The sequence below is a fragment of the Polyodon spathula genome, chromosome 4, assembly GCF_017654505.1.
Source record: "Polyodon spathula isolate WHYD16114869_AA chromosome 4, ASM1765450v1, whole genome shotgun sequence".
In the NCBI taxonomy this organism is placed as follows: domain Eukaryota; kingdom Metazoa; phylum Chordata; class Actinopteri; order Acipenseriformes; family Polyodontidae; genus Polyodon; species Polyodon spathula.
The window spans coordinates 35287029-35300390 of NC_054537.1; the positions used below are offsets into that span (position 1 = coordinate 35287029).

General features: G+C 37.8%; 1 protein-coding gene across 9 annotated transcripts in view; it reads right to left on the minus strand.

The window, feature by feature from the left end:
• Nucleotides 1-292: 292 nt before the first annotated feature.
• LOC121314473 (microtubule cross-linking factor 1-like) overlaps nt 293-13362 on the minus strand; it is a 78487-nt gene continuing 65417 nt past the window's right edge. For 3 of the 9 annotated variants that reach the window (XM_041247786.1, XM_041247784.1, XM_041247785.1), the window contains 5 exons: nt 10883-11134; nt 9892-10197; nt 8542-8618; nt 6429-7989; nt 293-699 (listed from right to left, as the gene is read on the minus strand). In XM_041247786.1, coding sequence (XP_041103720.1) covers nt 493-699; nt 6429-7989; nt 8542-8618; nt 9892-10197; nt 10883-11134 — 2403 coding nt within the window. In that variant the 3' untranslated portion in view covers nt 293-492. Of the gene's footprint in view, nt 700-4241; nt 4300-4408; nt 4462-5201; nt 5338-6428; nt 7990-8541; nt 8619-9891; nt 10198-10882; nt 11135-13362 lie in introns of those variants that run through there. The other 6 variants (XR_005950110.1, XR_005950108.1, XR_005950109.1 and 3 more) reach the window with 6 other exon arrangements.

Sequence of the window (13362 nt, forward strand, 5' to 3'; positions counted from 1 at the left end):
GTTTTCCTTTTTTTTTTTTTTTTTAAGGACTGTCCGTTTTGCAAACCTTTTTTGGAAAAAAAAGGCAGCAGTCAGGATACTACTGAGAGAGACAGACATTTCACTTTCATTCGGCACCTTTCATTTTGTAACCTGAAAAAACGACCTCTGTTTGGCTATCACTCTTAAAAATAATTTTAAAAAATAAGATGAGAGTATATATATATATATATATATATATATATATATATATATATATATATATATATATATATATATTTTTTTTTTTTTTTTTTACAATCAAGAAGAACCTATGTTTTTACAGGCACATTTTTGTTGTTGTTACAGAACACAGCCCATTGTTTGTTGTTTGTATTTTTCTCCCATTACATTCAATGTGTTTCTTCCCATTGGTACTTGAACTCTGCTTGTGTGAGTTTGTAGCACTGTTACACAAGGTGGTTGTTTTTGGCTAGTGAGGCTGAGGCAGACTCTCAGAGTGGGCGTGAGGCTTCATGCAAGCTTGTGTTCTTGGCTCGGTTCTGGTTCCAGTTGCTGCTGCTCCTCCGGGAAAAGGAATTGTCCGGAAGGAATGGACCACCAAGGTGAGGCTGACGGGGAACAAGAGGCCCACCTGGAGGGCGGTCGGCGGTTCGCTGGCCTTGCCGGTCTCAGGAAGCAGGACTCCAAAGGAGGAGCTAGTGAAGAACAGGGCAGGTCCTTTCAAAAATGAAAAAAATGAAGTTAGAAAGACTTTCCCGGGTAGGAACCGCAAGGGATTGACTTGAAATAAATTTCTATAGAACCAGAATACCCCTAAATACCCCTCCTATCATGTGGAATAAAACTTAAAAAAATAAATATATATATATATATATATATATATATATATATATATATATATATATATATATATATATATATATATATAGTATCTATCATTGCTGCATTTTTATACAATAGGGGAGACTTTTTTCTGTGCAAGTCTGGTGTTTGGCACATTTTGGTATATTGTGCTTTTTTTGTTTTTTTTGTTTTTATAAATCACAGCACTTATGATATCCTACATTTTGCAAGGAGCAACTGTAGTTTTGTGGAACATTATGCAAACAAATCCTGAAGCCAACAACACTATACTAAAAAAAAAAAAAAAAAAAACAAAACACACAACATTAATTCTTCTAATTAACAATTTTCATAACTAACGATTATTATTATGATTATGATTATAGCTCCTTAGACCATACTTAACTCCCCTGTTAGAATAAAATACAATACCAACCCTACAGGAATGATTTATTTATTTATTTATTTATTTATTTTTAAAATGTAGTTTGACCTTAAAACAGGTTTATTGTGATTGTTCCCCCAAAAAGTAAGAAATCGTCTGCTATTCAAACATTCCATTTACCTGGGAACGACTCCTAATGGTTGTAATCACTACAGTGTGTGTTATAAGCCTAGTATTATTATACAGGCTTAGGTGTTATCTTATATATTCATGCAGCCAAATATAACCTGAATATACTTTATACATTTTTAGGTAGTCAGATGCCATGAAGAACAGGAACAAAGACATTGACAAAATGAAAGAAAAGGGGTTAGACAAGGTTAAACGAGTGTCTTGAAACAGCTATGGTTTATATGATGTTACATGTAATCCTAATCATGCATACAAAATATTGAACTACATGCTTGTTACACAAAAGTAATTTCTGAATGTTCAATATTTTGCAAACTGTAGTGCTTTCTCCATCTTTACAGCCCTGGAATGTAAACAGAGGGAGGACCTCTATGCACTGTATCTGTATTGAACTTAGTGATGTTCATAAATCACCCCAGTGTGAATAACTCTCAACAGTGCAGATTTGTATATGGTCTGGAAAGATAACTGCACTTAGAATTGCAGACCACTCTAGTAGTATGAGAAAGATCAACCTACTAAAAACAGCAGCAATGTGTCTAAACTTATCAAATACAGTAACATTTATTTACTTAAGTACAAACACAGTTGTACTTTCAGTATAAGACATAATCCTTTGACAGCCTTTCTGTAAGGTTCACATTAATTAGACAAACGGCAATAGATCATTAAAACCCCAAGTGTAATGATGCTACTGTATAGCCCTCCTATAACGCATTTCTTTTTGATTTCATTAAGACCTTACTCAGCTGTACTCAGGAACCACATAGTTTTGTGTTGAGTCATTAACATGCTTTATTCCATTTAATTAATAACCAACAACATTAGATTTCTTAAAGGTAATTACTCGGAAAATATGAGTTTTGGCACACCCTATATGCACACCCTGTGCTACAGGTATGGGATAGTAAAAAAAAAAAAATCTGTTTTTGAATATAACAGATGTGGACCATTTATTATGATGAAACATATGAGGAAAGCCTTTTGTTAAATTAGACATTAGTTTTCTGTGATGTACTGGCAAAATGCTTGCATGCATCAATAATGTTTTATGGTTATGAATGAATTCTTCACTTCAACATTCTGTTAATTACGCACAGGGACAAATGATAAAACTAAGACAAACTGAACAAAAAACAGAAGCAAGAACTATTTCTGTCTTCGTTTACAAACACAGCTGAGAAGGTGATTATTGGGTTAAGGATAGAGTAGGATAAGAAAGAACATTTTGATGGAAACTCAAAACAGTGTCAAACATGAAAGGGATTGTGAACCAGCAGTCTGATAACCTAAAAAGAGACAGTGTACTCAGGTGGTTAGCACAAAACACTAACAGACAGGGCATACTGGAATCATTTAGATGACCAGAATCCTGTCACTCAAAATCTCTGGGTCCAACCCAGCTATAAAAAGGTGTTGAAGCCAGACAACGCTGTAACAAGATGTTGCATCTCAGCTGGGACACAAAGGGTTAAATCATTTCTAAATGGAACAAAAAAGATGTCACAAGCATACTTCTGCTAAACACTTAAGGAGACATCCGCTTAGACTGACTACGACGTGAAACGCTATAATACAAAATTGACACTATGCACTGTAAAAGTAGTCAGAATTTTGGATATAATTCAGCTTAATTTCTATGTGTATTTATTTACAGTTAACTGGTTAAACAAACAGCAAAACAAAATCACAATAAGAAATAATCATCTAGGATGTCAGGCTTACATTTTGAGTACTCAGTATTTGTTTTGAGCTCAATGTCATCTTCAGTACATTACTCATCCAATTGGTGTATGTATTGCAGCTTTCAAACCTCTATGCGCACTTAATACTGTGCATGTGTCAACTCTGTAATTACATTTAAATTGGGTTTTAATAAATATGCATTAATAATATTCCCAATCGATACAGTAGAAATCAGTTGGGGAATCCTTTGAGGGAATATTTTAAAAGGGCTCAATTCATAATGATGCATCGTAGCTAAACTGAACAGTTTGCAGTGCTGCCTAATAGAAATACATTGCTCCCCCTTTATAACGCTGCAGTCGGGAGACATAGTTAAGAGACCAAGCTGTTCCGCCTTATAGTGAGAATACTAGTGTCAGTGTAATGGCATTATGGGGCAAATGGGAGCCATGACCGTACCACCTTATAACCTATTCCACAGTATAACAGACCATCTTATAAAGGGGGAGCACTGTATGCATTACATAACGCCTATGAAGGCATTATAGATTTACCTTGTTTCTTGTTAAGAAGAGCTGTGTTATGCGTTTTCCAGATTAGGTCTCACACCTCTCCAGCAGACTGGCGAGTGTGACTCACTCAAGCTAATCTGCACATTTTAGGAAGAGGATTGCTGCTTTAATAATTAATAACAACAGATCCTAACTCTTTGGTTGAGCTGCATTTGTTCCCATAGGAACTGACTGATTAAACATAAAAGAATGAATAACTTGCAACGCCAAGAGGCTCTGACTGTAATAACACAGCCCCATACAGCACTGTAGACATGGTATCTAGATTGCTTTTTGCACACTGCTTCCATGTTCAGTTTTTTTAATTTAGAAGGATGCAAAATATACGCATAGGGTATGGCCAAACGGCTCGACTTCAAAAGCCATACTCTGGTTTAGATGGTGAGATTCAACTGTATCATTAGCTCTATGTAACTCTGCACCCAGCCACTGGAGATATGACTAAGTGGGGTAGTTTTGTCTGTTTTATATTTACGGCATGCATAGTTTAATGTAAAGCAGTAGTACAGTATTATTTTTGTTTGTGTATCTTGTGAACTGAGCCCGCAGAGAGTTCAGAGAAGAGGAATAAAGGAACTTACAGTAGTGAGACAAGCAGGGTTAGAGTCCCCAGGGAGCGGTTAGTAAGACAGTTTGGTTCTGGATTGCACAAACATAAAAAAAGGCCAGACAGGTTGGAAAGGAAGAGAGAAAATACAGTGAAAACAATTAGTTTGGAAATTAAAAGAAAAAGAGATTCAACCCCTACCAGGAACGAACAAAGGCTTGTTGCGATGTGGATTCCACGACCACTAAAATATACTGAAAAAGAGCACAAGTTCACAGAGGGCAACAGGCCACTAGCAGGTGAACTCCTGTAAAAGTACTTGGGGTTTAACAGGAAGCACAATAAACAGAATCTCGCTTTACAAGGAAGGCATGTTTAGCTGTGTGGCTAGATAGCTATTCCTCAGTAAGAATGCTACAGTACCAGCTCTACCAAGATCTTGACGCAACAATGCTTTCTTCACAAAGAAACCATTGAGCCAAGAATTTCAGCAGTGGGATTAACTAGGTTCTGTGAACTATGATATAATTTGCAATGACATATTCAGTGTACACATTTCAGGAAGTGGTCCAATGGCTACTTATAACTTGCTTGTCATTTAGGAGAACCCTCCCACAGGGGGCTGTGAACCAGTCTACATGAAGAAATTAGCTTTAAGCATGCCCTCACAAAACCTTTGAAAAATATTTCAGTAGTTTGATTTTCCCATGCTTTTCTTAAACCTCACATTATTCAGTATCAAATGACTCATGTTGTTAGTATGCAGTTTAAGTTGTTATCTTTATACCAGGCAGCCAAGTGTGAAGTTAATTATAATGGTTTAAGTGAATCAAGAACCAACTAATTACGCCCGCCAATTAGCAAATATAAGATAATGGGCATTCAGTAGTTGTGAAGTAATTGTTGTTTTAAATGCCATAGTAAATCCCTCCCAGCTTTACTGGTGCTATCAAATAATACAAAAACATACTATACCAGCATATTTAATTCTTACTTGAACTCCTAGCAGGAGATCTGTTTTTGTTCTATTATCAACCGATGTGGCAAGGCCTGAAAGCAAACCAAGGCTTATTTATTTATTTCGGTTCTTGAGTATTGCTTAGTTGGAACTCATCCTTTCTTCTCAGAATCTACAGCAACACATTGTTACAAAACATAAAAAAAATTGGCAGACTTGATATTGAGTGAAATCATAGGGATATCAAAATAAACCATTATGTACTGCTTTACAAAGTCATAGATATGATTAGATGTGTAAAAAGTTCTTTACAGTCCAGCCAAATGTCTTATCATTCTGCTTAGGGTGCTAGCGGGTAATTATTTGTCCTCGGCCATCATATAATGCATAAAAGTCTACAGTAGCAAAAACCATAAACTACAGTTCAAAGTCTTGTTAACATTGTACATTACGTCTACTATAAAATATCACCTTCATTATCTACCTTTCAAGACCTCTCTTCTTCAGGTGTAGGTGAAAATTAAAAGATATACAAGGTTTAAATTTGCATATTAGAAGAACTTTCAGATTTTGGATCAATAAAAGCCTAATAATACACATAGTTAATCTCAAAGTGAAACTATGCATATTCAATTTTGCAATTCCTACTTTATACCTCATTAATCCTCTAATTGGCCCTACACTGTGAAAAGGAAAATCTAAGTCAAATTAACTCACCCCCTAAATATATGTTCAGTCAGTATATACTTCTTGTGGCAGTGATTTGACAAGGTTGACACTTGATATTCTACTGAATTCTGATGAAGCACCATTTTCTGAATGACACTGTTGTGTTGCTTACAGGTAAGGTGTCATTCAGTGGCATCACCAGAATGCTAATCTTTGAAGGGGGGTCTGAAATGGTTCTTTACCAATCTCACCTATGGCCATTACTAGTCTATAACACTCAATAGTAAATTACCTGTAATAGAGAACTGCCAAAACAGAATGAACAGATTATGTCCAGTGTCTTACTGCTCAATAAAGGCTTAGTGCACTACTGCACACACGTTCACATTCTGTTTTGAGGGATTAAAATTTGAGATCCTATAAATTGCTAGTACAGCTGCATGCATAACCCAATATTACCTTATAATGAGTGTGCTATTAATATTAAAAAAAAAAAAAAACACAATATTAATACTTTTCTTTAAAACTGTTTTTTAAACAGAATCACTTGAAGCAAAAAATAAAATAAATAAAACAAATAAACGAACAATTTACCTCAATGGATCCCTGTTGAACTTTGCCAGCTTCCACCGGCCTGCTCTCCTTACTGAGGTTTGTTTGGCAACTGGAAGGAAGCTTTTTTTCATCCCTGAGGGCCTGCTCAAGAAGTCTTTTATTAAGTATTCTGGCAGCGTTTTCTGTGAGGGTATAGCCTGGACGAGCAGATAAGTCCTGTCTAATGCTAATTACCTCTGGGGTTTTTTCCCCCTGAGACTCTACAGTCAGTTGGACAGGACTGGGAGACCTGCCCTGGACATTTGTCAGGTACTCCTGAACCACCCCGTAATTAGACTTGGGCTCCTCAGCTTTGGGCTCTGCTGACCTGGCCACTGCAGACCTGGAGCGGCTGGGGGACTTGGTGAACTTCTGCAGGGTGTCATACAGCACAGGCGTGTGGTCGATGATGTTGAAGAGGCTGGACAGCCCATCGTTGATGGTGGAGTGGACAGGGCTGTCCCTGGTGGTGGTTGACCGGGCCCAGGCTGACTCGCTGTACCCTTTCTGAGGTGTGGTCGGTGTGGCAGGCTTGTTGTTGGGCTGGTCCACTTTGGCCAGCATTTTGCGCTGGAGCTTTGGTGAGCCATACTTGGGGGAGCAGCAGGGGCGGTCAAATTTGTTCTGAATGACTGGGGAGAACTGCATTTTCCTCAGGCTCCTCGATGGAGATGAGACAGGGGTTGAGCCTCCCTTCGGTGTTAAGCACTTGTGAGGACTGCTGGTAATGCTTCTCAAGGTTTCTGTCTGGAGGCTGACGCTGATGGTTTGGGTTGACTGGGTTCCCCTAGTACTGAAACTATTGGTCTGGCAGGCACTGTCCTTAAACTGGCGCTCCACAGAGTTGGAACGGATAGCATTCCTTACAGAGAAAGCTACCTCCTTCATGTCATCGCTCAGGTTCCTAGAGAGCCCCAGGTCATGCAGAGAGGAGGCAAAGCCAACTGTAGAACAGATAGGGTGCTCTATAGGATGGAGTCTGCCCTCAAGGAGTTCTTTGTGGTGTTTGGGCATTTCGCAAGGCCACCTCCCAAACACTTCTTCCGCCCCTCCTTTGGCATCACTCCCTTTGGTCACAGAGAATATGAAGTCGGGGTCTACCACAGGCTTTCCCTCACTTTCAGAAAGGGTTGTGCTGTCAAACTTACGAACAATCGGGGGGCTGTGGAAGACCCGGACCCCAATCTTTTCAGATGCCACGTTGTTCCTCAGCGGTTGCTTTTGGCAGTGCTCTGGGCTGGTCGTAGTATTCGTCGTCATTGTGACACTCGTAGTGAGGAACCATGACGAAGCCTGGAATGGATCTGAAGTCTGTTCTATCTTCCTGCCTTCTGCCCTTTCTACCCAGGTCTCATCTGGCTTCTCAGCAGGTCCACTGTGGCCCACAGCAGTGTAGTCCCAGCTCTTGTTGTGGAACTCCTCAATGTACTTCAGGTCATCTGGTGACAAAGGAGGAGTCACCTCACCCTTCACACTGTCCCCATGCATGCTCTTATCAGGGAGGAATGGAGAGCTGTCCATCAGGCGCTGGAACTCAGACATGGAACAAACTGACTTTGCTCTGAAACCAAAGGAGTAAAATAAAGATAAACCAGTACATTCCAATTTGTTAAATAATGTTTCTAGCTGGAAGTTGCATTGCCTATAAATCAATGATGATCATGATGGCTTGAATGAAGATTTATTTTAGTATTATAGAGGGAAATAACCACCATCATAATAGAAGAAAACATAAACTTGAGACAGTCTGTGTTTCACCAAAGGGTATGGAATCAGTTGCACAAAGTTAGAATCAAGTGTCCCTCTCTCAAATCAGAACAGAATTAATGAAGGGTGATGCAATGCTAGAACCACAATGTGTGATCAAGAACTGCAAAGTAAATGTCCCCAGCAGAAAATTAATTTGGTCAGTCAGGGAAATGCTTAATGTAATGTTCTGCAGTGCTTAAAAAATGAAACCTATTTAATCTGTTCTCCCAAATAAGCACTAGAGTTACAGAGAGATCCATTTTAGGATGTGTGGATTCAATAAGAGATCTGAGCAAAGCTGTCAATTAAAACACACCTTGTGACAACTCCAACCTTCAGGATTAGTCAAGCCTTTTTATTTTACCTTAGAAGATTTCCTGTTGGCATATCTTCTTCTTGATATGAGGCTAGATCCTTTGCATCAGCTATCTCATTCAAAGCCTAAAAGGAAATCACAAAGTTTTAAGTTACTGGAACCCATAAGTTTTGACACCCTGTAGTTTCAGACACTCAGTTATTCATTTAGCAGCCTGAATGTACTTTTAATTACTTAATTAACTTGGCTGGTTTCACAGACACTGATTAGCCATAATATTAGTTAGGTAGTCCAGGATTAGTGCGAATCAACTTTCAAGGACAACACATATTCTTTTACCATTTAACTCAACAAAACTTAAAAATACACTAGAAACTCAAAATTGTGAACACTTACAAACTCACCGGTCAACCAAACGCACCACTTGAAACCAGAACGAGACATCCTTGCTATTGTAAATAACATGAAGATCAGATACTGGAAATTTTACCAGCCCAAAGGACCAGATAAGTCCTGTCTAATGCTAATTACATCCAGAGAATTGTATGCCTCAAATTAAACGAGTTGACCTTTGTGTATAAATGAAAATCATGGTAAATAATGCAAGTTTTAGACATATGAACACTGTATTAGGTAATATGTTTTGTATAGAGATATCTTGATCATGAGTTCCGATAAGTACCATTTGGTGTGTCTTTTTTCACATGTGGTAGTATGACCTCCTTTGGATTTATCATAGTTTCTAGATGACCCGCTTAATAGAATGTACAAGCTGGTTGCACAAGTCTGGGGTGTATCTTTGATATCGTTTGTCACTATTATCAACACATTTCATCTCTTCCTTGCTAGAAGACTTTCTTTTTGCCAACCTCTTCAACTCAGTCCAGCAATGTTCCACTGGCTTCAGAACTGGAATCTGGGCTTTGGACCAAAACCTGGTTTTCCCGCCCCATTGTTTCCAGTCGGTTTTGCAAGCGCTATTTTTTAAAATAATTACTTTTAAAATACCTTTACCATATATATAGATATTATTATAAGATATATAATATATATATATATATTATATATAATATATATATATATATATATATATATATATAGATGACAAATGTTGTAAAGAGCAGTTAGGTAATTTTAAGTACAGTAAATATCAATAGCTTTACCACATTATTTACTATTCCTTAATATGTAAAACTGAATAACAGAGTGCCAATATCTAAGTATGAAATTCCTTACAATATAGATATTGTGTCCAATTATTCTGTATATTACTGCACAGGTCAGTTAATTATTATTTATTTTTGTGGATATTAGGCTGCAGTATAACAAATACCTGTAACAAAAATGATCCATCTACTGTACAATATAAAGTCGACACAGATAATCCTAATATTTTACCTCATTCAAGCAAGGAAACTTCTTTTCACTCTCCAGTCTGGACGGTGGGGGCCCCTCACTCTCGCTCAAAGAATCGAGGGACAAGGCCTCCAGAAACAGGTTTTCAGTGGCACGGAACCTGTCGCTTTCCTTCAGATTCATTGACCCTGAGTGCTCTTCAAAATGCTCGTCTGAGTCTGAGTATGATCTGAAGACCACTGGTGGGTTTCTGCAGGGGCTGTCCTGTGGAGAAAACACACTCAGCCCAGCCTCCTCCTGTTCAAGAAAAAGCATCTCCCCTTTTCTTGTACTCTGTTCTTTCTGCACCTGCAAATCCAAAAAGAGAACAAATAATGGTGGCTACATTCACAACAAAACATGGTCTACCAAAACTTCTGTTAAATGTCAGACATCAATTATGCATTTTAAAGGTGTGTTCATAAACTCAACTGAGGAAGACGCTTGGTCCTTTCACTGTAACAGCGGTTCCCAACTTAATCTCTAAAAAAAAGTCTACTGAACGTTAGATATTTACTATGAAAACAATGGCGTTACAAACTTTACGCATTGGTATTTGAAGTGATTAACATGCAACATGTAAAAAAATAAATACTTTTATTTAATAGATTAACTACATATAGTTTATATAATAAATAAATCACATGGCTTTTTCAAATTGCAAAAATGCAGTTGTTCAGAAGGCAACACAAAGGTTTGCTGGTGGCAAAAAATAAACAAACTTGAAAATCAAGCTAAAAAGTCAGAATGCTACTCAGTGTGACACATACGTTTTTCTCATCTGAAAAGACTGAATAGTTTGTTGGAGGCAGTGGAGTATAATCCTTTCAAAAGATACATAAAATATACAATATACATACACAACATGGTTAGCGAACAGTAGTGGAGTCTCATTGTACATATATTTTGTAGCGTCAATGTATTTTGGTCACTAACCAATACTTCTACCACTACCACTACTACAGTCAGGGTTTCCTCCCAAAGTTCTACCAACCTTTTCTGTCTTTTTCTGCATCTCCTTCATCTGCCACTCCCACTCTTGCCTCTCCCGGTTGAACCTGTCCAACATCTCCATCTTCTCCCTGCTCCAGTTCTTCTCACGGTGCTGCAGCTTCCAGCGCAGGTCCATTGCCTCACTGTGGCTCTCTGCCAGGAGCCGCTGGTGCTCCTCCCTCTCCCGCTTAAAAGCCCCCTTCAGGTCGGCTGAACCCGGATCTCCAAGCGTCTTCTCCCCCTTTTCTTCCAGCTGTGATGGGAAAGAGTGACAGAGAAGTACCGTAGCTTGTTACTCAGTGAAAAATAAAACAGTATTACTCATTTCCATGGTTACAAATATGTAAAATAACAACACAGTAGTAGCAAAATGATATGAAATGAAATATACACCAAAGACAAAAAGTTTCTTACTTCATTTTGTTCCCAATTAAATATACATATTTTATTATTTTTTAAAAGATTTAAGCAACATGATACGTTTTTCTTTTTAGTGCTTTGCAAAACTTGTTAAAAAATAGCCTCATCAGGCCCTAGATTTATTAAATCTCTAGAGAATACATTTAAGTAGAGATATCACACATTCTAGGCCCCTGTTCAAAAAATGTGTGCTTGACATTATTAAAAGAACTGAAAATAATAAAGCAAGTTGCTTAAATCATTTAAATGTCCCTCTACTTCTTAAAAACAATTAATTTAAGATGATCATGAAGAAGAAAAAAAAGGCAAAATTACAAATGAGGCTTCATTTTTTTCATGGTTATCACGGATTTCACTGTTTCTGTGAAATTCACTCACTGCTGTGTAATATGTAGCTCCCTGTGAAAATTCCCAGTTCTGAAAGAATAGTGTAAATATACATACTGTTTTTAGTACTTCAAAATAAATACCACTGACATTTTTCTGACGCACTACCTGTGGCACTTACAAGGTAGTAGGGGGCACTGATTGTGTAGGGCGGATGGGGGAGAGGGTTACGTTACAGTTCTTAGCAGTGCAATGAACAGTGGAAATTGATACGATAGTATCCCACCATGCACTGTATTTTATTTTAAAATAATGTGTTATGCCTCATATTAACAGAGGTTCACATTGCTAAAAATAAATAAAACAAGTATTTTGGAAGAAGTAAATGCAAACACACTCAAATAGAGCTTGAAATTTTCAAGTTTTATTTTTAATCAGGTGACTTCCCTTTAAACAAATTGAGCTGATACTGTTTCATAATTAAAAACTCAGAAAACAAAAATCTGTTAATCACAAAACAATCTTCATATCATGCATGAGCCTAATGCTGGTACCCTTAATTTTATTTCAAACAGAGCTGACAAATTACATGAATTGTTCGATCCTACTTTTGACTCGCATTTAATTTTTGCAGTCGTGTAATTTAACGTTGTGCTTTTGTTATTTTTCTCACTAGTTTAACAGAGATGTCCTGACCGGTGTGACTAAAGCCCACCCGAAACCGTCAGGTACACTGTCCAATACAATTTTAGTCCCGTCCGGTACCGCCAGGTACACCTATAGTCCTGCCCGGTACCATACACCTTAAGTCCTGTCCAATAAATTTGACAGTGTTCGTAACCTAGTGTTATTTTGGGTATGAGAAAGACTTTCTTTACAAATGCAATTAAAGACTTCAGATTCAGAATTATAAGTACACATCTTGCGTTTTGACCCACTGGAGTCTATCAATATTTCTGAAAGCTTCTCATCCTTTTCCAACTGATCAATGTAGTTTAAACTCTGTAGACACTGTAGCAAACCTGTTCTGCATAAACTATTACTATCACCGTTCAGCCAAAACAAAAACAAAAAAGTTTTGCAGTTAATGCAGACAAAATCATACCATAGAGTTAGAAATTTGTGAACAGATATTGTCAGAAACATTCTTTTTTAAGTCCCAGTCCCAGTCCCGGCCCCCCCCCAGACCTCGGAAAAGGAAATAATGTAATATTGTCAACAGTTGTCACCCGGGTCGGCGTCACTGACTATTTGTAAACCACTTCAGTAGAGATAGAGTATGAGCCAGACCATACCCATCTCTTCTGGTACAGTCTGTCTCAACCAGCTTGGAAAGACAGCTTATAAAGGACGTTATGGTGTGATGTACAGCTGTGGTGTCTTAGTCTTTCTCAGTTGCAACAGTGCCTGAGGAGACAAGGGTTACTGTGAAAAAAAAACATTTATTTTGACATTACAAGATCAATTTGCAATTACCAGTTATACACAATTACATGCTGCAGGAAACAGCTGGGAAGGAAACGTGTACTGTTGCTGAATTGCGTATTACTGGTAATTGCAAATTGATCTTGTAATGGATTTTTTATTATTTTTTTTTTTCGAGATGGCAGCAGAGGATATATATATAGACACACACACACACACACACACAAACACACACACACACACACACACACACACACACAGTACTGTGCAAAAGTTTTAGGCAGGTGTGAAAAAATGCTGTAAAGTAAG